This window comes from Delphinapterus leucas, chromosome X (assembly GCF_059928025.1).
Source record: "Delphinapterus leucas isolate spDelLeu-1000000601 "Yukka" chromosome X, BTC_Dleu_Yukka2, whole genome shotgun sequence".
Taxonomy (NCBI): domain Eukaryota; kingdom Metazoa; phylum Chordata; class Mammalia; order Artiodactyla; family Monodontidae; genus Delphinapterus; species Delphinapterus leucas.
Window position 1 is genome coordinate 121,014,390 of NC_143150.1, and position 25,613 is coordinate 121,040,002.

Below are 25,613 nucleotides of genomic sequence, written 5' to 3' on the forward strand. Positions count from 1 at the left end.
CTCCCTCCCTCCTTTCTTTCTTTCTTTCTTTCTTCCTTCCTTCCTTCCTACTTCTACTAATTCTTTCTCTCTGCTTTTTCTCCCTTTTATTCTGAGCCATGTGGATGAAAGGCTATTGGTGCTGCAGCCAGGAGTCAGTGCTGTGCCTCTGAGGTGGGAGAACCAACTTCAGGACACTGGTCAACAAGAGACCTCCCAGCTCGACATAATATCAAACAGCGAAAATCTCCCAGAGATCTCCATCTCAACACCAGCACCCAGCTTCACTCAATGACCAGCAAGCTACAGTGCTGGGCACCCTATGCCAAACAACTAGCAAAATAGGAACACAACCCCATCCATTAGCAGAGAGGCTGCCTAAAATCATAATAAGTCCACAGACACCCCAAAACACACCACCAGACATGGACCTGCCCACCAGAAAGACAAGATCCAGCCTCATCCACCAGAACACAGGCACTAGTCCCCTCCACCAGGAAGCCTATACAACCCACTGAACCAACCTTAGCCACTGGGGACAGACACCAAAAACAACGGGAACTACGAACCTGCAGCCTCCAAAAAGCAGACCCCAAACACAGTAAGATAAGCAAAATAAGAAGACAGAAAAACACACAGCAGATGAAGGAGCAAGATAAAAACTCACCAGACCTAACAAATGAAGAGGAAATAGGCAGTCTACCTGAAAAAGAATTCAGAATAATGATAGTAAAGATGATCCAAAATCCCGGAAATAGACAAAATACAAGAAACGTTTAACAAGGGCCTAGAAGAACTAAAGAGCAAACAAACAATGATGAACAACACAATAAATGAAATTAAAACTTCTCTAGAAGGGATGAATAGCAGAATAACTGAGGCAGAAGAACGGATAAGTGACCTGAAAGATAAAATAGTGGAAATAACTACTGCAGAGCAGAATAAAGAAAAAAGAATGAGAAGAACTGAGGACAGTCTCAGACACCTGTGGGACAAGAGTAAACGCACCAACATTCGAATTATAGGGGTTCCAGAGAAGAAGAGAAAAAGAAAGGGACTGAAAAAATATTTGAAGAGATTATAGTTGAAAACTTCCCTAATATGGGAAAGGAAATAGTTAATCAAGTCCAGGAAGCACAGAGAGTCCCATACAGGATAAATCCAAGGAGAAATACACCAAGACAGATATCAATCAAACTGTCAAAAATTAAATACAAAGAAAGCATATTAAAAGCAGCAAGGGAAAAACAACAAATAACACAAAAGGGAATCCCCATAAGGTTAACAGCTTATCTCTCAGCAGAAACTCTGCAAGCCAGAAGGGAGTGGGAGAACATACTGAAAGTGATGAAGGAGAAAAACCTGCAACCAAGATTACTCTACCCAGCAAGGACCTCATTCAGATTTCAAGGACAAATTAAACACCTTTTTTTTTTTTTTTTTTTTTTTTTTTTGCTGGTATGCAGGCCTCTCACTGTTGTGGCCTCTCCCGTTGCGGAGAACAGGCTTCGGACGCACAGGCTCAACGGCCATGGCTCACGGGCCCAGCCGCTCCGCCGCATGTGGGATCTTCCTGGACCCGGGCACGAACCCGTGTCCCCTGCATCAGCAGGCATACTCTCCACCACTGCGCCACCAGGCAAGCCCTGATGGAGAAATTAAAACCTTTACAGACAAGCAAAAGCTGAGAGAGTTCAGCACCACCAAAGCAGCTTTACAACAAATGCTAAAGGAACTTCTCTAGGCAAGAAACACAAGAGAAGGAAAAGACCTATAATAACGAACCCAAAACAATTTAGAAAATGGTAATAGGAACATACATATTGAAAATTACCTTAAATGTAAATGAATTAAATGCTCCCAACAAAAGACACAGATTGGCTGAATGGATAGAAAAACAAGACCCATATATTTGCTGTCTATAAGAGACGCACTTCAGACCTAGAGGCACATACAGACTGAAAAGTAAGGGGATGGAAAAAGATATTCCATGCAAATGGAAACCAAAAGAAAGCTGGAGTAGCAATTCTCATATCAGACAAAATAGACTTTAAAATAAAGACTATTATTACAAGAGACAAAGAAGGACGGTACATAATGATCAAGGGATCGATCCAAGAAGAAGATATAACAATTGTTAATATTTATGCACCCTACATAGGAGCACCTCAATACATAAGGCAAATACTAACAGCCATAAAAGGGGAAATCGACAGTAACACAATCATAGTAGGGGACTTTAACACCCCACTTTCACCAATGGACAGATCATCCAAAATGAAAATAAATAAGGAAACACAAGCTTTAAATGATACATTAAACAAGATGGACTTAAGTGATATTTATAGGACACTCCATCCAAAATCAACAGAATACACATTTTTCTCAAGTGCTCATGGAACATTCTCCAGCATAGATCATATCTTGGGTCACAAATCAAGCCTTGGTAAATTTAAGAAAATTGAAATTGTATCAAGTATCTTTTCTGACCACAACGCCATGAGACTAGATTTCAATTACAGGAAAAGATCTGCAAAAAATACAAACACATGGAGGCTAAACAATACACTACTTAATAACGAAGAGATCACTGAAGAAATCAAAGAGGAAACAAAAAAATACCTTGAAACAAATGAAAATGGAGACACGACGACCCAAAACCTATGGGATGCAGCAAAAGCAGTTCTAAGAGGGAAGTTTATAGCAATACAAGCCCACCTTAAGAAACAGGAAACATCTCGAATAAACAACCTAACCTTGCACCTAAAGCAATTAGAGAAAGAAGAACAAAAAAACCCCAAAGTTAGCAGAAGGAAAGAATTCATAAAAATCAGATCAGAAATAAATGAAAAAGAAATGAAGGAAACAATAGCAAAGATCAATAAAACTAAAAGCTGGTTCTTTGAGAAGATAAACAAAATAGATAAACCAATAGCCAGACTCTTCAAGAAGAAAAGAGAGAAGACTCAAATCAATAGAATTAGAAATGAAAAAGGAAAAGTAACAACTGACACTGCAGAAATACAAAAGATCATGAGAGATTACTACAAGCAACTCTATGCCAATAAAATGGACAACCTGGAAGAAATGGACAAATTCTTAGAAATGCACAACCTGCCAAGACTGAATCAGGAAAAAATAGAAAATATGAACAGACCAATCACAAGCACTGAAATTGAAACTGTGATTAAAATTCTTCCAAGAAACAAAAGCCCAGGACCAGATGGCTTCACAGGTGAATTCTATCAAACATTTAGAGAAGAGCTAACACCTATCCTTCTCAAACTCTTCCAAAATATAGCAGAGGGAGGAACACTCCCAAATTCATTCTACGAGGCCACCGTCACCTTGATACCAAAACCAGATAAGGATGTCACAAAGAAAGAAAACTACAGGCCAATATCACTGATGAACATAGATGCAAAAATCCTCAACAAAATACTAGCAAACAGAATCCAACAGCACATTAAAAGGATCATACACCATGATCAAGTGGGGTTTATCCCAGGAATGCAAGGATTCAATATACGCAAATCAATCAATGGGATAAACCATATTAACAAACTGAAGGAGAAAAACCATATTATCATCTCAATAGATGCAGAGAAAGCTTCTGACAAAATTCAACACCCATTTATGATAGAAACCCTGCAGAAAGTAGGCAGAGAGGGAACTTCCCTCAACATAATAAAGGCCATATATGACAAACTCACAGCCAACATCATCCTCAATGGTGAAAAACTGAAAGCATTTCCACAAAGATCAGGAACAAGACAAGGTTGCCCACTCTCACCACTCTTATTCAATATAGTTTTGGAAGTTTTAGCCACAGCAATCAGAGAAGAAAAGGAAATGAAAGGAATTGAAATCGGAAAAGAAGAAGTAAAGCTGTCACTGTTTGCAGATGACATGATACTATACTTAGAGAATCCTAAAGATGCTACCAGAAAACTACTAGAGCTAATCAATGAATTTGGTAAAGTAGCAGGATACAAAATTAATGCACAGAAATCTCTGTCATTCCTATACACTAATGATGAAAAATCTGAAAGTGAAATCAAGAAAACATTCCCATTTACCATTACAACAGAAAGAATAAAATGTCTAGGAATAAACCTACCTAAGGAGACAAAAGACCTGCGTGCAGAAAACTATAAGGCACTGATGAAAGAAACTAAAGATGATACAAATAGATGGAGAGATACACCATGTTCTTGGATTGGAAGAATCAACATTGTGAAAATGACTCTACTACCCAAAGCAATCTACAGATTCAATGCAATCCCTATCAAACTACCACTGGCATTTTTCACAGAACTAGAACAAAAAATTTCACAATTTGTATGGAAACACAGAAGACCCCGAATAGCCAAAGCAATCTTGAGAACGAAAAAGGGAGCTGGAGGAATCAGGCTCCCTGGCTTCAGACTATACTACAAAGCTACAGTAATCAAGACAGTATGGTACTGGCACAAAAACAGAAATATAGATCAATGGAACAGGATAGAAAGCCCAGAGATAAACCCACACACATATGGTCACCTTATCTTTGATAAAGGAGGCAGGAATGTACAGTGGAGAAAGGACAGCCTCTTCAATAAGTGGTGCTGGGAAAACTGGACAGGTACATGTAAAAGTATGAGATTAGATCACTCCCTAACACCATACACAATAATAAGCTCAAAATGGATTAAAGACCTAAATGTAAGGCCAGAAACTATCAAACTCTTAGAGGAAAGCATAGGCAGAACACTCTATGACATAAATCACAGCAAGATCCTTTTTGACCCACCTCCTAGAGAAATGGAAATAAAAACAAAAATAAACAAATGGCACCTAATGAAACTTAAAAGCTTTTGCACAGCAAAGGAAAGCATAAACAACACCAAAAGACAACCCTCAGAATGGCAGAAAATATTTGCAAATGAAGCAAATGACAAAGGATTAATCTCCAAAATTTAAAAGCAGCTCATGCAGCTCAATAACAAAAAAACAAACCACCCAATCCAAAAATGGGCAGAAGACCTAAAGAGACATTTCTCCAAAGAAGATATACAGATTGCCAACAAACACATGAAAGAATGCTCAACATCATTAATCAATAGGGAAATGCAAATCAAAACTACAATGAGGTATCCCCTCACACCGGTCAGAATGGCCATCATCAAAAAATCTAGAAACAATAAATGCTGGAGAGGGTGTGGAGAAAAGGGAACACTCCTTCACTGCTGGTGGGAATGTGAATTGGTCCAGCCACTATGGAGAACAGTATGGAGGTTCCTTAAAAATCTAAAAATAGAACTACCATACGACCCAGCAATCCCACTACTGGGCATATAGCCTGAAAAAACAATTATTCAAAAAGAGTCATGTACCAAAATGTTTATTGCAGCTCTATTTACAATAGCCTGGAGATGGAAACAACCTAAGTGCCCATCATCGGATGAATGGATAACGAAGATGTGGCACATATATACAACACAATATTACTCAGCCAGAAAAAAAACGAAATTGAGCTATTTGTAATGAGGTGGATAGACTTAGAGTCTGTCATACAGAGTGAAGTCATTCAGAAAGAGAAAGACAAATACCGTATGCTAACACATATATATGGAATTTAAGGAAAAGGAATGTCATGAAGAACCTAGGGGTAAGACAGGAATAAAGACACAGACCTACTGGAGAACAGACTTGAGGGTATGGGGAGGGGGAAGGGTCAGCTGTGACAAAGCGAGAGAGAGGCAAGGACATATATACACTACCAAACGTAAGGTAGATAGCTAGTGGGAAGCGGCCGCATAGCACAGGGAGATCAGCTCGGTGCTTTGTGACCACCTGGAGGGGTGGGATAGGGAGGGTGCGAGGGAGGGAGATGCAAGAGGGAAGAGATATGGGAACATATGTATATGTATAACTGATTCACTTTGTTATAAAGCAGAAACTAACAGACCATTGTAAAGCAATTATACTCCAATAAAGGTGTTAAAAAAAATTACCTTTTTAACAAGAGCTGTTTGTTCTTCATTAGAAATTGTTTCCAAGGTTTCTTTGCCATCACTTTCTATATCTTCTTTACTTGAAGCTTCATCCTCACTGGCAATAGGCCCATTTTCACACAACGGTGTCTGGAAGTCATCATCTACAAGTGGTGGATAGCTATACTTGAAAGGATCCTGAGAGAAAAGAATTTTGCATCAGCTTGCTAAGAGGTGGGTGGAGAAATAATTCTCTTAGTAAAGTTAAAATCCATTCCTCTGGCCAAGAAAACAGAGCTAATTAGATAGTGAAATTTAAAACAAAGCAAGCAGTTTGAAACAGCAAAGGTAAAAGCAGGATGTGGTGTGGGACAACTGGCCAGCCATCTGTAAAAGAACGAAATTGGATCTTCAGCTCATTCTTTTTTAAAAAAACAAATTTACTTTTTATTTTTTTGGCTGTGTCAGGTCTTAGTTGTGGCATGTGGGATCTTTCGTTGCAGTGCACGGACTTCTCTCTAGTTGTGGCGTGTGGGTTTTCTCTCTCTAGCTGTTGTACGCGGGCTCCAGGGTGCACGGGCTCTGCAGTTGTGGTGCACGGGCTCCAGAGTGCATGGGCTCTGTAATTTGCGGCATGTGGGCTCTCTCATCGAGGCACACGAGCTCAGTAGTTGTGGCGCGTGGGCTTAGGTGCCCCGCAGCACATGGGATCTTAGTCACCCGACCAGGGATCGAACCCGTGTCCCCTGCATTGGAAGGTGGATTCTTTACCACTGGACCACCGGGGAAGTCCCTAGCTCATTCTTTATACCAAAAAGAATTTCAGATGAATAAAAGCTTTAAATGTATATGTATATTTTTTAAAAAACGACATAAGCTCCAGAACAACACATACGAGGATTAAAAAAAAACAACAAAAACCCCAAAACACAAAACCTAAGTAAGGGAAGGCCTTTTCTAAGTAAAACATGAAACCTAGAAGGCATAAAAATATGGACAAAAAATGAGCACGCCAAAATGAAACGTTTGTGATTGAGGGCCGAGACAAGCTGGCAGAGTAGAAGGACATGAGCTCACCTCCTCTCATGAAAACACCAAAATCACAACTAACTGCTAAACAAACATTGACAAAAAAACACTGGAACCTACCAAAAAAGATATTCTACATCCAAAAACAAGAAGCCATAACGAGACGATAGGAGGGGTGCAATCACGATAAAATTAAATTCCATACCTGCTGGGTGGGCTACCCACAAACTGGAAAATAATTAGATAGCAGAGGTTCTCCCACAGGAGTGAAAGTCCCGAGCCCCACATCAGGCTGCCCAGCCTGAGGGTCTGGCATCAGGAGGAGCCCCCAAAAGCATCTGGCTTTGAAGGCCAACAGGGTTTGATCACAGGAATTCCACAGGACTGGGGGAAACAAGAAACTCCACTCTTGGAGGACGCACATAAGGTCTGATGAGCACCAGGACCCACAGGTAAAAGCAGTGACCTCATAGGAGCTGGAGTGCCAATACTCATATCAGACAAAATAGACTTTAAACTAAAGACTATTACAAGAGACAAAGAAGGACACTACCTAATGATCAAGGGATCAAAGAAGATATAACAATTGTAAATATATATGCACCCAACTTAGGAGCACCTCAATACATAAGGCCAGACCTACCTGCTAGTACTGGAGGGTATCCTTATGAGGTGGGGGGGCAGCTGTGGCTCACTGTGGGGACAAAGACACTACTGGTGGTAGTTCTGGGGAGTGCTCATTGGCGTGAGCTCTCCTGGAGGCTGACATTTTCTCACCAAAACCTGGCCCCACCCAACACCCTGCAGGGTCCAGTGCTGGGATGCCTCAGGCCTAACAACCAACACAGTGGGAACACAGCCCCACCCATCAGCAGACATTCTGCCTAAAGTCTTCCTGAGCCCACATCTGCTCACCAGAGGGACAAGACCCAGCTCCGTATACCAATGGGCAGGAACCAGTACCTCCCAACAAGAAATCTGCACAAGCCTCTTAAATAAATGGTTTTTTTTTTTTTTTTTTGGCCGCACCGTGTGGCTTGAAGGATCTTAGTTTCCCCAATCAGGGATGGAATGTGCACCCTCAGCAGTGAAAGCATGGACTCCTAACCACCGGACCGCCAGGGAATTCCCTGCAAAAGCCTCTTAGACTGGCCTCATCCACCAGGGGGCAGACAGCAGAAGCAAGAAGAACTACAACCCTGTAGGCTGTGGAACAGAAATCACAATCACAGCATGTTAGACAAAATGAGACCAGCAGAGGATTATGTCCCAGATGAAGGAACAAGATAAAAACCCCAGAAAAACAACTACATGAAGTGGAGATAGGCAATCTACCCGAAAAAGAATGCAGAGTAATGACAGTAAAGTTGATCCAAGATCTCGGAAAAATAATGGAAGCACAGACCAAGAAGACACAAGAAATGTTTAATAAAGAGCTAGAATACCTAAAGAAAAAACAAACACAGATGAACAATATGGTAACTGAAATGAAAAATACACTAGAAGGAATGAAGAGCAGAATAAATGAGGCACAAGAACAGATGAAGTGGAAGACAGAATGGTGGAAATCACTGCCACGAAACAGAATAGAGAAAAAAGAACAAAAAGAAATGAGGACAGTCTACGAGACCTCTGTGACAACATTAAATGCACCAACATTCACATTAAAGGGGTGCCAAAAGGACGAAAAAGGACCTGAGAAAATGTTTGAAGAAATAATAGCTGAAAACCTCCCTAACATGGGAAAGGAAATAGTCACCCATGTCCAGGAAGTGCCGAGAGTTCCATGCAGGATAAACCCAAGGAGGAACACCCCGAGACACATATTAATGAAGCTGACAAAAATTAAACACAAAGACAAAATATTAAAAGCAATGAATAACATACAAGGGAACTCCCAGAAGGTTATCAGCTAATTTTTCAGCAGAAACTCTGCAGACCAGAAGGGAGTGGCACGATATATTTAAAGAGATGAAAGGGAAAAACCTACAACCAAGATTACTCTAACCAGCAAGGATCTCATTCAGATTCAATGGAGAAATCAAAAGCATTACAGACAAGCAAAAGCTAATAGAATTCTGCACCAGCAGACCAGCTTTGCAACAAATGCTAAAGGAACTTCTCTAGATGGGGGAAAAAAAGGCCACAACTAGAAACAAGAAAATTATGAATGGAAAAGCTCACTGGTAAAGGCAAACTAACAGTAAAGGTAGGAAATAATCCACACACAAATATGCTATCAAAACCATCAATCATGAGAAGAGGGAAGTACAAATGCAGGATATTGGAAATGCATTTGAAATTAAAAGACCAGCAACTTAAAACAATCTTATTCGTATATAGACTGCTATATCAAAACATGGTAACTGCAAACCAAAAATCTGCAATAGACATACATGAAGGAAAAAGGAATCCAAACACAACACTGAAGTAAGTCACCATATCACAAGAGAACAAAAGAGGAAGGGGAGAAAAAAGACATACAAAAACAAATGGAAAAAACAATTAACAAAATGGCATTAAGAAGGGAATTCCCTGACGGTCGAGTGCATAGGACTTGGTGCTTTCACTGTCATGGCCTGGGTTCAATCCCTGGTTGGGGAACTAAGATCCTGCAAGTCATGCAGCATGGCCAAAAAAATAAAATAAAAAATGGCAATAAGAACATACATACAGATAATTACTTTAAATGTAAATGGATTAAATGCTCAAACCAAAAGACATAGACTGGCTGAATGGATACAAACCCATATATATGCTGTCTACAAGAGACCCACTTCAAATCTAGGGACATACAGACTGAAAGTGAGGGGACTGAAAAAGGTAGTCCATGCAAATGGAAATCAAAAGAAAGCTGGAGTGCCAATACTCATATCAGACAAAATAGACTTTAAAGACTGTTACAAGAGACAAAGAAGGACACTACATAATGATCAAGGGATCAATCAAAGAAGATATAACAATTGTAAATATATATGCACCCAACTTAGGAGCACCTCAATACATAAGGCAAATGTAACAGATATAAAAGGGGAAATTGACAGTAACACAATAATCATGGGGGACTTTTAACACTTCACATCAATGGACAGATCATCCAGACAGAAAATCAATAAGGAAACACAGGCCTTAAATGACACATTAGACCAGATAGACTTAACTGATATTTATAGAGCACTCCATCCAAAAGCAGCAGAATACACATTCTTCTCAAGTACACGGGAAACACTCTCCAGGATTGATCACATGCTGGACCACAAAGTGAGCCTTGGTAAATTTAAGAAAACTGAAATCATATCAACAATCTTCTCCAACCACAATGCTATGAGACAGACATCAACTACAAGAAAAAAACCGTAAAAAACACAAACACATGGAAGTTAAACAATATGCTAATAAACAACCAATGGATCACTGAATTAATCAATGAGGAAATCAAAAAATACCTAGAGACAATGACAATGAAAACACAAAGATCCAAAACCTATGGGAAGTGGCAAAGCAATTCTAAGAGGGAAGTTTACAGCAATACAATCTTACCTTAATGAAACAAGAAAAATCTCAAAGGAACAACCTAACCTTACCCCTAAAGCAACTAGAAAGAGAAGAACAAACAAAACCCAAAGCTAACAGAAGGAAACAAATCATAAAGATCAGAGCAGAAATAAATGAAATAGAGATGAAGACAACAACAGAAAAGATCAATGAAACTAAAAGATGGTTCTTTGAGAAAATAAACAAAATTGATAAACCTTTAGCCAGACTCATCAAGAAAAAAAAGGGAGAGGGCTCAGATCAATAAAATTAGAAATGAAAAAGGAGAAATTACAACAAACACCACAGAAATACAAAGGATCACAAGAGACTATTACAAGCAACTATATGCCAATAAAATGGACAACCTAGAAGAAATGGACAAATTCTTAGAAATGTACAACCTCCAAAGAATGAACCAGGAAGAAATAGAAAATATAAACAGACCAATCACAAGTACTGAAATGGAAACTGTGATTTAAAAATTCCCAAGAAACAAAACTCCAGGACCAGATGGCTTCATAGGTGAATTCTATAAAACATTTAGAGAAGAGTTAACATCTATCCTTCTGAAACTATTCCAAAATACTGCACAGTAAAAAACACTCCCAAACTCATTCTATGAGGCCCCCATCACCCTGGCACCAAAACCAGACAAAGATATCAAAAAAAGAAAATTACAGGCCGGTATCACTGATGAACATTGATGTAAAAATCCTCAACAAAATACTAGCAAACTGAATCCAACAATACATTAAAAGGATCATATACCAAGATCAAGTAGGATTTATCCAAAGGGATGCAAGGATTTTTAATATCCACAAATCAATAAGTGTGATACACCAAATTGACAAACCGAAGAATAAAAACCATACGATCACCTCAATAGATGCAGAATAAGCTTTTGACAAATTTCAACACCCATTTATGATAAAAAAAACTCTCCAGAAGGTGGGCATAGAGGGAACATACCTCAACATAATAAAAGGCATTTATGACAAACCTACAGCTAACATCATACTCAATGGTGAAAAGCTGAAAGCATTACCTCTAAGATCGGGAACAAGACAAGCGTGTGCACTCTCACCACTTTTATACAACACTGCTGTGTATAGGACTTCCAAAACTATCAGAGAAGATAAAAGGAATCCAAAATGGAAAAGAAGTAAAACTGTCAACTGTTTGCAGATGAAATGATAATATACATAGAAAATCCTAAAGATGCTACCAGAAAACTTACTAGAGCTCATCCATGAATTCAGTAAAGGTGCAGGATACAAAATTAATACACAGAAATCTCTTGCATCCCAATACACTAACAATGAAAGATCAGAAAGAGAAATTAAGGAAACAATCCCATTTACCATTACATCAAAAAGAACAAAGTACCTAGGAATAAACCTACGTAAGGAAGCAAAAGACCTGTACTCTGAAAACTATAAGGCGCTGATAAAAGAAACTGAAGATGACACAAACAGATGGAAAGATATACCATGTTCTTGGACTGGAAGAATCAATACTGTCAAAATGACCACACTACCCAAGGCAATCTACAGATTCAATGCAATTCATATCAAATTACCAATGGCATTTTCCACAGAAGTAGAACAAAAAATTTAAAAATTTGTATGGATACACAAAAGACCCCAAATATCCAAAGCAATCTGGAGACTATACTACAAAGCTACAGTAATCAAAACACTATGGTACTGGCACAAAAACAGAAATATAGATCAACGCAACAGGATAGGAAGTCCAGAAATAAACACACCAACCTACGGTCAACTAAACTAGGACAAAGGAGGCAAGACAGTCTCTTGAGTAAATGGTGCTGGGAAAACTGGACAGCTACATGTAAAAGAACGAAATTAGAACACTCTCTAACACCATACAAAAAAGTAAACTCAAAATGGATCAAAGACCTAAATGTAAGACCAGATACCATAAAACTCTTAGAAGAAAACATAGGCAGAACACTCTCTGACATAAATTGCAGCGATATCTTTTTTGTTCCACCACCTAGAGTAATAAAAATGAAAATAAAGAAATAGGACCTGATTACACTTACAAGCTTTTGCACAACAAAGGAAACCAAAAACAAAAAGACAACCCACAGATTGGGAGAAAATATTTGTAAACAAAGCGACCAACAAGGGATTAAGGTCCAAAATATACAAACAGCTCATGCAGTTAAAAAAAACAAACAAACAAAATAACCCAATCGAAGAATGGGCAGAAGATCTAAATAGACATTTCTCTAAAGAAGATATACAGATGGCCAAGAAGTACATTAAAAGATGCTCAACATAACTAATTATTAGAGAAATGCAAATCAAAACTACAATGAGGTATCAGCTCACACTGGTCAGAATGGCCATCATTAAAAAAAAAAATCTACAAATCATAAATGCTGGAGAGGATGTGGAGAAAAGGGAACCCTCCTGCACTGTTGGTGGGAATGAAAGTTGGTACAACCATTATGGAGAATAGTATGGAGGTTCCTTAAAAAACTAAAAATAGAACTACCATATGATCCACCAATCCCACTTCCTGGGCATATATCCAGAGAAAACCATAATTTGAAAAGATACATGTACCCCAACGTTCACTGCAGCACTATTTGCAATAGCCAAGACATGGAAGCAACCTAAATGCCCAAGAGAGGAATGGATAAAGAAGATGTGCTACATATATATAAAGGAATATTACTCAGCCATAAAAGGAAAGAATTAATGCCATTTGTAGCAACATGGATGGACTTAGAGATGATCATACTAAGTGAAGTCAGACAGGGAAAGACAAGAATCACATGATGTCACTTATATGTGGAATCTAATAAAAAATGATACAAATGAACTTATTTACAAAACAGAAACAGACTCACAGATCTCGAAATCAAACTTACGGTTACCAAAGGGGAAACATGGGGGTAGTGATAAATTACGAGATTGGGATTAACACATACACACTACTATATATAAAACAGATAAGTAACAAGGACCTACTGTATAGCACAGGGAACTCTACTCAACACTCTGTAATATATGGGAAAAGAATCTGAAGAAGAATGGATATATATGTATATATATGTATAACTGATTCACTTGGCTGTACACCTGAAACTTACACAACATTTTAAAGCAACTATACTCCAATAAAAGTTAAAAAAAACAGAAATAATTGGATGTTTAAGGGGGAAAAAAGAAACATATTTTCAGCCATCTTTAATGACCATCATTCAGTAATAATAGAGGCTTCTCATTTGCTTTTTCAGATGTCTGGGAATCAAGATACTCGTAACCAGTTTAAGGTCCAAATTGGCTGAAGAAATTATTGTGCATGTCTGTATAGGAAAAATTCAACTTTCTGTTACCCCCACCCCACCCAGTTTCTCTTGCAGTGAGTTGAAGTGTGTTGGGAGTTCTGTGGAGGATTATGTTGAGTTCTGATAGTCTGGAAACAGAATCTTAGACCTAAGGATAATATATATTTGTTATCCTTTAAAATAAATCTGAGTCTCAGATCATAAGTGTTGTCTAAGGACTTTGTACTATTTCTTCTTTTCCTTTTTAAAATCATCTTCAGCTGGTTGCCAAAAGCTGCTGAGAACTTTCTGTATGACACATCATCCTCGTGGAGAGTAAGAGTAAATTGTGGGGCTTCCCTGGTGGCGCAGTGCTTGAGAGTCTGCCTGCCGATGCAGGGGACGCGGGTTCGTGCCCCGGTCCAGGAGGATCCCACGTGCCGCGGAGCGGCTGGGCCCGTGAGCCATGGCCGCTGAGCCTGCGCGTCTGGAGCCTGTGCTCCGCGGCGGGAGGGGCCACAGCAGTGAGAGGCCGACGTACCGCAAAAAAAGAAAAAAAAAAGAGTAAATTGTGGTTCAGATATTTTATTCAGTCGCTAAGAGATGATCTTTGATAGGTTCCAGATGTATTGTACAAATAAAATATGTACTATAAAAATAAAAGATAGCTCCCCCCCAAAAGTATTGGTTCAACTTTTTTAAAATGAAAGAAAACAAAGAAAAGCACACACGAAAACTTATCATTTTGCTAGTCCTTTGGTTCTAGTTGAATACAATTTTGCCAGTACAAAGTAGATTGTAAAAATCAAATAATTGAAATATTAATCAAATTAACCCAAAGCATACCAAATCCATAGGTTTCAGTTTATTTAAAAAAGTCATTATCCAAATATGTTTCATTGTTATGGAGTATTAAAAATTTAACATATATCTACTTACTCCTGGTCTCTTACTTCTAAGTAGTAAGATCATTTCCAAAAAATGGAAATGACAGTATATATTAAAAACTGTTCGACAGTAAACAACTGGAAGCAAACTAAAGAGACATCAAAAGGAAATTAAATAACTTATGGTTATTCCTTAAAAAATTTATGGTTCATCTCTAGACACTGGAATACTATGCAGCCATAAACAAGAGTAAGACAGCTTATCACATATTAATTTAGAATGATCTGTAAGACGTGAAGAAAAAAGCAGGATACACAATAGTGTATAAATACACTACTTTTTTAAAACAGATGGGAGGGAGATAGAATTATATATATACTATAGCTGCTTATATATGTGTTGCATATTTACTATGGTTGCTTATATAGGTAACAAAGATCCCTGGGAATAAAAATAAGAAATGAAACTAGGGAGGGGAACAGTGTGGTTGGCATAGCAGTCCAAAGACTTTTTACTGAATACTAGTTTCTGAATACTTTTACTCCATAGGTTTCAGTTTAGAACCATGTAAAGACATGACCTATTCACAAATAAACATTTAACAACTTGAAAACTTAAATAAAAAGTGTCTGTAACACTGCTTGCTATTTTAGGATACCTATGATTTTTCTTAGGATGGTAAGATATTGCTTTTCCTTTTTCCTTGAGGAAAGAATACAGCCTCACGTGCCATGACCCAGTCTTATTTTAGAAACAGGTTTCAAGTACTGTACTTACAGTTCCGCCCATGTGAAGAGGCAGGTATTCTACACTGACATAGTCTTGGACGTCATTTTTACTTGTAAACTTCAACAAACTCACTGCTTCTGGACCAAGCCAGGATTTCACAATTTTGAAAGCAGCTGAAGAAAAAACAGTCACTTCATTAAATTCCTTTCATTCTCTTTCTCGATTTACTTACTGTATGTGCTAACCCACGTCCTCTGAAATTAGTTCAGGCTAAAATCTGTTAATATGTATTTTTCCATGGCACAGTACTTAATTCACATTCTCTAATCTCTGTAGGCATCTACATTTTGACTGTCCCTTGTAGGTTTCAAATGTTCCAGGAAGATTCAGGAAGATTAAATTATCCTGATGTTCACTAATAAACCTATCAGGGTTTTGGCCTCTGTACAAATCCATCAATGATCCCAACTACTAAGATTTCCAGACAATGAATCAAACAGCATTGTGATTCACTAATATGTACAATAGTATGAGAAGAGTCGTTTGCCTTATGCCTCTCTGATAAACCCCCAATCTGAAAAACCTTCTCAAATGAGAAGTCAGGAAGAGAAAAAAGCGGGCTTCCTCATTATGCGTGAGCCAGACCCAGACTTTCCATCCTAAGCCTGAACTTCTGTGCCTTTCCCCCAAGCCCTGCAGCTTAGAACTGTGACGATCTTATAGAATCTGCAAGAATAAACCGTTATCAAACACAGCTGTTTAGTAATTACAATTTTGTTCTGTCATGCCATTCTGATTTACTTAAACTTTTAAACCTCGTTTCCATCATGACTTTCTAAGCACATTTTAAAGGAATTAAAAGAGAAATCCAGCATTAAATTTTCAGAAGTGTCAACGAAAAAAAATCAGGAAATAAAACCGCATGATAAAGATTAAACAGTGGTTCAGAAAATTGCATTTTTACTTTGGCTAACTGTGCTTAACATTTTTTTACATAACATTTACATTTTCATTAATTTCAATTTAAAAAATCTGAGTTGACATGTTTGAAGCTATGCTACTTGAATTAACTGAAGTGCAAAATCTGACTTTTTATAACAGCTTTATGGAGATAAAACTTACATATCATAAAATTCACCCTTTTAAAGTATAGACATCAACGTTTTTTATTTAGTATATTCAGAGAGTTGTGTAACCCATCACCACTACCTAATTTTAGAACACTGTCATCACACCGAAAAGAAATCTGCCCCCACTGGCAACCTCTCCTTATCCTCCCTTCTCCCATTCCCTGGCAACCACTAATCTAGTTTCTGTCTTTATGGATTTGCTCATTTTGTATAAATGGAATCATGCAACATGAGTTTTTTTTCATACTGGCTTTGTTCACTCAGCATGTTGAGGTTCATCTATGATGTAGCATCTATCAGTATTTAATTCCTTTTTATGGCTGAATAACTTTCCAGTTTATGGATATGTAACATTTGTTTATCCATTTATCAATTGATGAACTTTGGATTGTTTCCACTTTTCACTATTACGAATAATGCTACCAAGAACATTTGTGTACAACTCTTTGTGTAGACATGTTTTCAATTCTCTTGGGGATATACCTAGGAGTGGAATTGCTGGGTCACATGGTAATTCTATGTTTAATGTTTTCAGGAACTGCCAAACTGTTTTTCCACAGTGGCTGCACCACTTAACATGCTCACCAGCAATGTATGAGGGCTCCAATTTCTCCACATCATTATCAACACTTGTTACTTTAGTCTTCTTGATTACAGCCATCCTAGTAGGTATGAAGTAGTATCTCATTTGGTTTTTACTTGCATTTCTCTAATGACTAATGAAGTTGAGCATCTTTTATGTATTTATTGCCCATTTGCATATCTTCTTTGGAAAAATGTCTATTAAAATCTTTCACCCATTTTAATTTGGCCATTTGTCATTTTACTGTTGCATTATAAAAGTTATTTATGTATTCTAGACCTAAGTCCCTCATCAGATGTCTTATGTGTAAATATTTTCTTCCATTCTGAGAGTTGTCTTTTTACCTTCTTGATGGTGTCCCTTGAGGTACACAAGTTTTCAATTTTAATGAAGTACAATGTATCTATTCTTCTGTTGCTTGTGTTTTCTTGGTGTCATACCTAAGAAACCACTGCCTGCTCCAAAGTCATATAGATTTACTCCTATGTTTTTTCCTAAGAGTTTTATAATTTTAACTCTGACCCATTTTGAGTTAATTTTTGTATATGACGGAAGGTAGAGGTCCAACTTCATTCTTTTGAATGTGGATATTCGGTTGTCCCGGTACCATTTATTAAAAAGACTAATCTTTCTCCACCTAATTGTCTGCGCACCATTGTTAACAAATCAATTAATCATAAATGTTACGGTTTATTTCTGGACTTTCAATTCTGTTTTACTGATCTATGTGTCTATTCTGATGTCCACACCACAACATCTTAATTATTATAGCTTTGTAGTGAGTTTTCAAACCAAGAGGTACAGGACCTCCCTGGTGGTCCAGTCGTTAAGAACCTATCTTGCAATACGAGGGACGCTGGTTCAACCCCTGGTTAGGGAACTAAGATCCCACATGCTGTGGGGCGACTAATCCCACACATCACAACTAGAGACCCCGTATGCCGCAACTACAAAGCCCATGTGCTCTGGAGCCGGTGCGCCACAACGAGAGAGAAGCCTGTGCGCTGCAACAAAGAGCCAGCACACTGCAATGAGAACAAAAGATCCTGTGTGCCTCAACTAAGACCCAATCCAGCCAAAAAAAAAAAAAAATCAAGAGGTGTGAGTCCTTCCATTTCACTGTTCTTTTTCAAGATTATTTTTACTACTCTGGGTCTCTTGCATTTCCATATGAATTTAAGGACAAACTTCTCAATTTCTGTTAAAAAAAAAAAGTGGGGGAGGCAGCTGGGATTTTGACAGGGACTGCATTGAATCTTAGCAATATTAGGTCTTCTAATCTATTAACAAGAGATGAGTATTTACTTAGGTCTTGCATTTCCTTCGATGGTGTTTTGTAGTTTTCAGCATGAGTCTTCAACTTTTTATTATTTCTAAGTATTTTGTTCTCTGTGATGCTATTATAAATGGAATTGTTTAATTTCATTTTTGTATTATTGATTGCCAGTGTACAGAAATACAACTGGTTTTGTGTATTGACTTTGTATCCTGCCACCTTGCTGAACTCATTTATTAGTTCTAATAGGCTTTTGTGTGTGTGTTTTCCTTAAAATTTTCCATATAGAAGATGTCACCTGCATAGACAGATAGTATGACTTCTTCTTTTCTAATCTGGATGCTTTTTATTTCTTTTCCTTGCCAAAGTGCCCTGGCAATGTAAGTGGTAAGAGCTGACAACCTTATCTTGTTCCTGATCTTAGGGGGGGAAATATTCATTCTTTTATTGCTAAGTATGATGTTAGCCGTGGGTTTTCATAGATGTTGGTTTTACATAGATGCCCTTTATCGGGGTGAGGAAATTCTCTTCTGTGAAAAATTAACTTTACCCAAAGAAAGGTCTGGCCTTTACCCTCAGCTTCTGGAGGTAACCTTCATGCCTGTTGGAGTGTCTTTGTTTGCCTAGGGACCCCGAGTCACACTGGAACAATACAATTTAGGGTGGGGGCTTTGGGTCACACAGTATCTGTAGACCTCTGGAGAGACTGGAGACTGAGATGAACCATGTGATAAACTGGTCAGGCCTAGGAAATGGAGCCCCAATAAAAACTCTGAACACTGAGGTTTGGGTGAGCTTCCCTGTTTGAAAATACTTCATGAGCACTGTCACATACTGATGATGGGAAAGTAACACACTCCACATTTGGTACTTCCCTGGATTCTACCATATGTTTTTTTTTTACCCTTGGCTGATTTTAATCTGAATTGTTTCCTGGTAATAAACCATAACTTTGAGTACAATAGCTTGCAGTGAGTTCTGTGAATGATTCCAGTAAACCTGAGGGTAGTTTTGGAAACCCCCTGAACTTAGTTAGTGTCATAAGTGAGGGTAGTCTTGTGTGAACTACTGTGATCCAACTAACTTGGCAGTTGTCCCAACTCTTTGAACCTTCTATTCCTAGTTTCTTGGGTGCTTTTATCAGGAGAGTGTAGTGGATTTTGTCAAATACTTTTTGTGTCTATTAAGATGATCATGCAGTTTTTTTCTTTAGTCTATTAATATGTTGGGTAACTGGTTGATTTTCATATGTTGAACCAACTTTGCATTTCTGAGATAAATCCCACTTGATCATAGTATATAATCCTTTTTATATGCTGCTAGATTCAGTTTGTTACTTTATTGAGGGCTGGTCCATTTATATTCATAAGGGATATTAGTCTGATATTAGTTTTCTTTTTCTGTGATGTTTATTATTAGGGATATACTTGCCTCATAAAATGAGTTGGGAAGTGTTTTCTATTTTTTGGAAGAGTTTGAGAAGAATTGGTGTTGATTCTTCTTTATATGTTTAGTAGAATTTACTAGTGAAGCCATTTGGGGTCTTAGCTTTTCTTTGTGAGAAGTTTTTTGATTACTAATTCAATTTCTTTTGTTATACTTCTATTCAGAATCTTGAGTCCATTTCGATAGTTTGTGTCTCTCTAGGAACTTGCCCATTTCATCTAGGTTATCTAATTTCTTGGCACACAACTGTTCACAGTATTCCCTTATAATCCTTTACATTTCTTTAAGGTCAGTAGTAATGTCTCTTCCTTCATTCCTGATTTTAATAATTTGAGTCTTTTTTTCTTCATCAGTTTAGCTAAAGTTTTGTCAATTTTGTTGAACTTTTCAAAGAACCAAGTTTTGATTTCACTGGTTTTCTCTACTGCTTTCTATGTAACAATTGATTGGCAAACATGAATGAAAATGCACATTCTGAAAATAACATTAAATTTACAGCCACATCCGAGTTGGTAAAGAATGTTTTTCAATGGTTTAAATTTTTTTTTTTTTTGCCCAAAATATATACCATGACTGTCCTAAGGATTATGTGACTATAGAGATTTGGACTAAATTTTAGATTCATCCCATTTTCTTCCTCAACACCTGAAGCCCATGAGAGAACCTAGCCAAGGTCTGCATTCTGTGACATATCCCATCTGTAGATGACAAACAGGTCTTCTGGCTATAGTTTTACCTGAATGACTGAACATTTTAAAACTGTTTTTAGACAAGACTAATGCGTATCCCCAGAGCCTGGGGGTACAACGCTGGCCCAGTTTGCTTAGGAACAGCCTTTGCGTGTTCTAGCTGCAGCCTCTTAAAATTACACACCAAACACAATAACATTCTTTTTTCAACAACCATAGAAATACGGCTAAATTGGCAAAGAAAAAAAAAACAGACGTTTTATGTTAGGAAAGTATAAGTAATATACTCACCGTTCATTATCCAAGGCATATCAAAGATCACCATTTTTGCTGAAAGATAAAAAAAATTCATTGTCTGTGACTTAGTACCAAAATAGTAGTCACTTATACCTGGCCTAAAAAAAAACTAGTGATCTAAATATATCTAAAAACTGAGATGGATGACTCAGTTTTAATTCCATAAAGTGTGAGTGGTGCTAGAACTAAACTGACTTCTCACAATGGTGAGGGGCTCACCTAGGAGGATGGCTTGTGTGAAATGAATAATGTACTATCACTGCCCTTTGGCAAATAGAGTGTTCTTTTATTCATTTATTGCTTTTGTTGTTTGCAGAAAGGTACCAAACAAAATAGTAAGTGGGTAAGTGGAAACTCTGGATGTGGCATGTCATATTAGTGCTAAAGTCCACTGAGCTTTAAAATGATTTCAATGTCTAATTTATGGCTTCAATTCTAGTTTTCTAGATATTATATTGTTAAACCCACTCTGACAGTTGCCCCATTTTTAATAAATCATTATGTTTTAAGAAACAAAAATGATTTCAACTTTTCTTAATATTATGAGCCTCAGGAAACCAATAATTCCAAAGTATACAGAAATTTTATTTGTATACTTAGATGAAGATATTAAGCAGCCCTATTAACAATTGTGAGAAAGAATCAGAACCCACAGAAGGGATTTTTGATAACAAATTCATTCTTCTATTCCAGATGAATCAAAACATAATTTCATTCTTCCCTGAACAGAGAACTTCCTAGAATGATTATACTAATGTAGGACAAATAATGCACATGTAAGGAACAAGGTAGTTGCAAAGAGGTACCCTGGTGCTCAATACCTCAGTCTTCATCTGAGATATGCCTAAAAAGATTTTGACTCAAGATTTTAAGAATATTATATTTCATGACAAATTCTGAAACATGATCAACTTAAGATTCTATAAAATTCAATGTCTGTGGGCTTCCCTGGTGGCGCAGTGGTTGGGAGTCTGCCTGCCGATGCAGGGGACACGAGTTCGTGCCCTGGTCCGGGAGGATCCCCACATGCCACGGAGCGGCTGGGCCCGTGGGCCATGGCCGCTGAGCCTGCGCATCCGGAGCCTGTGCTCCGCAACGGGAGAGGCCACAACAGTGAGAGGCCCGTGTACCGCAAAAAAAAAAAAAAAAAATTCAATGTCTGCAAAACATTATGTAGCTAGAATATATTATCTCTAGTTATTTGGAATGACAGTGTTCAGTTCATCTTGATATACACCCATGAATTTATTAATAGTTTTCTCAAAAGAATCTTAGATGTGTTTTATAAAGTAATAGTAATATTTCTGTTCTTTATAAATAGCTCTTCACAAACCCCTTTGGATATTTCAATAAACAAGTGGATATTTTATTTTCATTTTGTACATGAAAGAAAAAATCTAATAATCCAGGGCAGTGATTCCCTACTGACCAATGACTGGCACCACTCAGCAAGTCTTAATGAATCAGGGTATATGCCAGATCCAGGAAGAATTCAGAAGGAACAGCAGATCCTACAGGTTCCCCAAACTAGACATTCTTTTTACCTAAAAATGTTCATCAACACTCTCTCTGAAGACACGAGAGCACAGGGCTAGGAGTGGCAATGATCCTCGATATCCACCATGCTTTCTGTCTGTTTCTCACATCATGTTAACACTAATGTGAAAGCACGTCAAAATAAAATGACTTAGGCATTTCATGCTGTAGTGTCACCTGAGTCACAAGTCCCCAAAGACGCTAATTGTGGTATTTGCCAGGGGTGTGCCCAGGCAGACCTGTGAGTTTCCATTTCTGATGTCCCTGTTGCCTCTCTTCTGTCTCTTCACTTTCAACCCACTGGGCTTTTTAAAAATATTTGACTGTTTATGTGGAATGGCATCTTGATTTCCCTAGGGAGAAGCCATCATGTAAATCTATTAAGTCAAAAATGAATATATAATATTTAGGAGTTTTTCATTCAGGTAATTAATAGAAGAGTCACAATTAAAAACAAACTCCAAATGCCACCAGATTCAAATGTCGTGCACACTAGTCAAGTGCTTTCTTAATGACAATTTAAAAAAAGCAACTAGAAACACAATGTACTTTATGTATGAGTGTTGCTTATCACACAGTATAGTTTACTTACCAATACTGCTCATCTGTTTCTTGCATGTAAGAAGTTCCAAATAATATTTAAAATTTCTCAGTTGAAAAATTAGTAAAAATGGGATAATCTTGGAAATAAATGTATGCTTTTACATCTGTGTGTGTGTGTGTGTGTGTGTGTGTGAGATAGGATGGCATGTACACAGATTATAACTTGAACTCTTAAAACTAACTGTAAAGGACAATGATTGTTTATGAAAAATTTCTCCTGTACCTACTAGGATTATGTACTTCAACTTCTAGAACATATTTAAGCTCTTCACCAGAAAACAATGTCTCAGGTATTAAAGTCTAAAATAATACAAAGCTCCACAATCCTTAGACACTGTGTACGGTTTTGCTATATTGCATTTTTATAAAGGAGCAAGTTACTTACAGAGGTATTTAGGGTAATAAACCTTAAAGCAGTTGATGATGAAGCGTACAAAGTCCATGTCCTAAAAGAAAGATTATACATTTAAATCTTTAAGACTGTCCACATTAGAGAATTTTAGATTGCATATTTCTAAAGGTGATAAATTATTAAATATAAATGAGGTAATTATTAAATTCTTTTAAAAATAGTTCATAAATAAATATTTATATTCCCAGGAGTTAGTTTTTAAGTCATTAAGCTACTTATAATAATCAGTCCTAAAACTGAGTTAAAGAAATTGGCTTAAACATCATTCATGTTACCCCAGACTAGTTAGATACATTAGGCTGCTAAGGTAATGTGGCATTATAAAACGGATCTAAAGAGGAACCCCCCAGCTTCCCTGGTGGCGCAGTGGTTGAGAGTCTGCCTGTCGATGCAGGGGACACGGGTTCATGCCCCGGTCCAGGAGGATCCCACATGCCGCGGAGCGGCTGGGCCCGTGAGCCATGGCCGCTGAGCCTGCACGTCCGGAGCCTGTGCTCCGCAACGGGAGAGGCCACAACAGTGAGAGGCCCGCGTACCGCAAAAATAAATAAATAAATAAATAAAAAATAAAGAGGAACCCCCATAAAGAAATTCTAAACATCTGTCGAACAATTAAAGAATTATTAGAACAAGTATATAGTTTTCAACCTGACTACTTGGAATGACAATATATATGCATGTTAATTCTGATATGTTTGTTTTTTAAACCTAATTTCTATACCTCATAATAGTCAATAAAATATATTTTATTAATCTTTTATACAACAGTTAATCTGATCATATTGGCCTGCTGTATCTACTTCACTTCTAGCTTCTTTCCTCTTGTGTAGGAGTCTAGAATAAGAATTAGAGTTTTTTCGTTTATATTTAAATGTTGTTCATTGACTTCAATTTCTAGGAGACACAACTGACTATTGGTTCTACTGCACTGAACACAGCAACATGAAACTAGATTATTAGGGTTACTATTCACATGGATCATTTCATTCCGTGTGTTTCCACTAGCGACAGGCTGACTTACTGATCAGCCATCTTATAAGGACTGTAGGACGAAAGATACAACCAGACAAACTTAAATCCATCAGTTACTCAAAGGTGAGCTGCCCTAGAGATCTGAGTCTATAAAGTTATTCCTAGCATATGAGTTGTAGCATCTTTAACGCTAATAAACTGAAAATAAGCATCCATAACTATATTACATATTTATTATGGGATAAATCCTAGCATATAATAATACCTTTATAACTAATCATTATATCCACTGTGCACAGAGTTGAATAATTTGAAGTAAGAGTCAAAGAAGGTATCTCAAAATAACTAGTTATGTAAAGATTTGGTTACTTAGTATATGATCTGTGGCTTCCAGACTTTGCCCCAAAAGTCTCTGTCCAATATTCTTTTCATCTTTAACTGAATAACCTTGCTTATAAAATCCCAAATTACTGCTAATTCAAGCCGATTTGATAGGATGCCACTGGTGTACGTGTATTAGTGGGTACTACATAAAGAAGCTCCATGAAACCCACTGCTCTGCATCCTGTGAGGATGTTTTCAAGGATGCTATTCATTATCTTGTAAAATGTGTTCCCTTTGAAGACCCATGAAAGACTTTTCTGGACTTCCCTGGCTGTTCAGTGGTTAAGACTCCACGCTTCCAATGCAGGAAGTGCGGGTTTGATCCCTGGTAGGGGAGCTAAGATTCCACATGCGTGCAGCCAAAAAATCAATCAATCAAAAAAAAATTTTTTTTAATTAAAGAATAAAACTTGAAAAAAAAAAAAGACTTTTCTTCTGGTTCAAGTATCAGCAATAGATAAACTTCCCTAAAATGCTGGTTTTAAAGTATGTCCACTGAGTTATTTTATTTTATTTGTCTTATCTTTACTGGAGTATAATTGCTTTATGATGTTGTGTTCACTGAGTAATTTTAAATGATTCCATTTCTTTCAGGCAAGCTTAAAGCCAAATTAGTGGCCTAACTCTAGTAAATAATTTAAATTTTGACTTGCAATTATGTATACATCTTTAAAGGTTGACTTAAATCTTTTCTGAATTACGAGGGTCACGTATAAACATAATTCAGTAAGATTCTAGTATTTGAAAACATTAATGATTTAACTACTTAGTAATGCAAATAAACTTTATAAATTAAAGATAATGAAACAGTATATAAGTAGCTTGAAAAATAATCAGCTCAATTCCT

At 37.4% G+C, this 25,613-nt stretch overlaps 1 protein-coding gene across 2 annotated transcripts in view; it reads right to left on the reverse strand.

Moving 5' to 3' along the window:
* The window catches only part of MOSPD2 (motile sperm domain containing 2), a 68,513-nt gene that overhangs the window by 23,113 nt on the left and 19,787 nt on the right, over nt 1-25,613 (reverse strand). For both annotated transcript variants that reach the window (XM_022562679.3, XM_022562677.3), the window contains exons 6-9: nt 23,384-23,444; nt 20,854-20,892; nt 15,487-15,611; nt 5,976-6,152 (exon numbers count right to left, since the gene is read on the reverse strand). In XM_022562679.3, the coding sequence (XP_022418387.1) occupies nt 5,976-6,152; nt 15,487-15,611; nt 20,854-20,892; nt 23,384-23,444 (402 nt within the window). The remainder of the gene's footprint in view (nt 1-5,975; nt 6,153-15,486; nt 15,612-20,853; nt 20,893-23,383; nt 23,445-25,613) is intronic.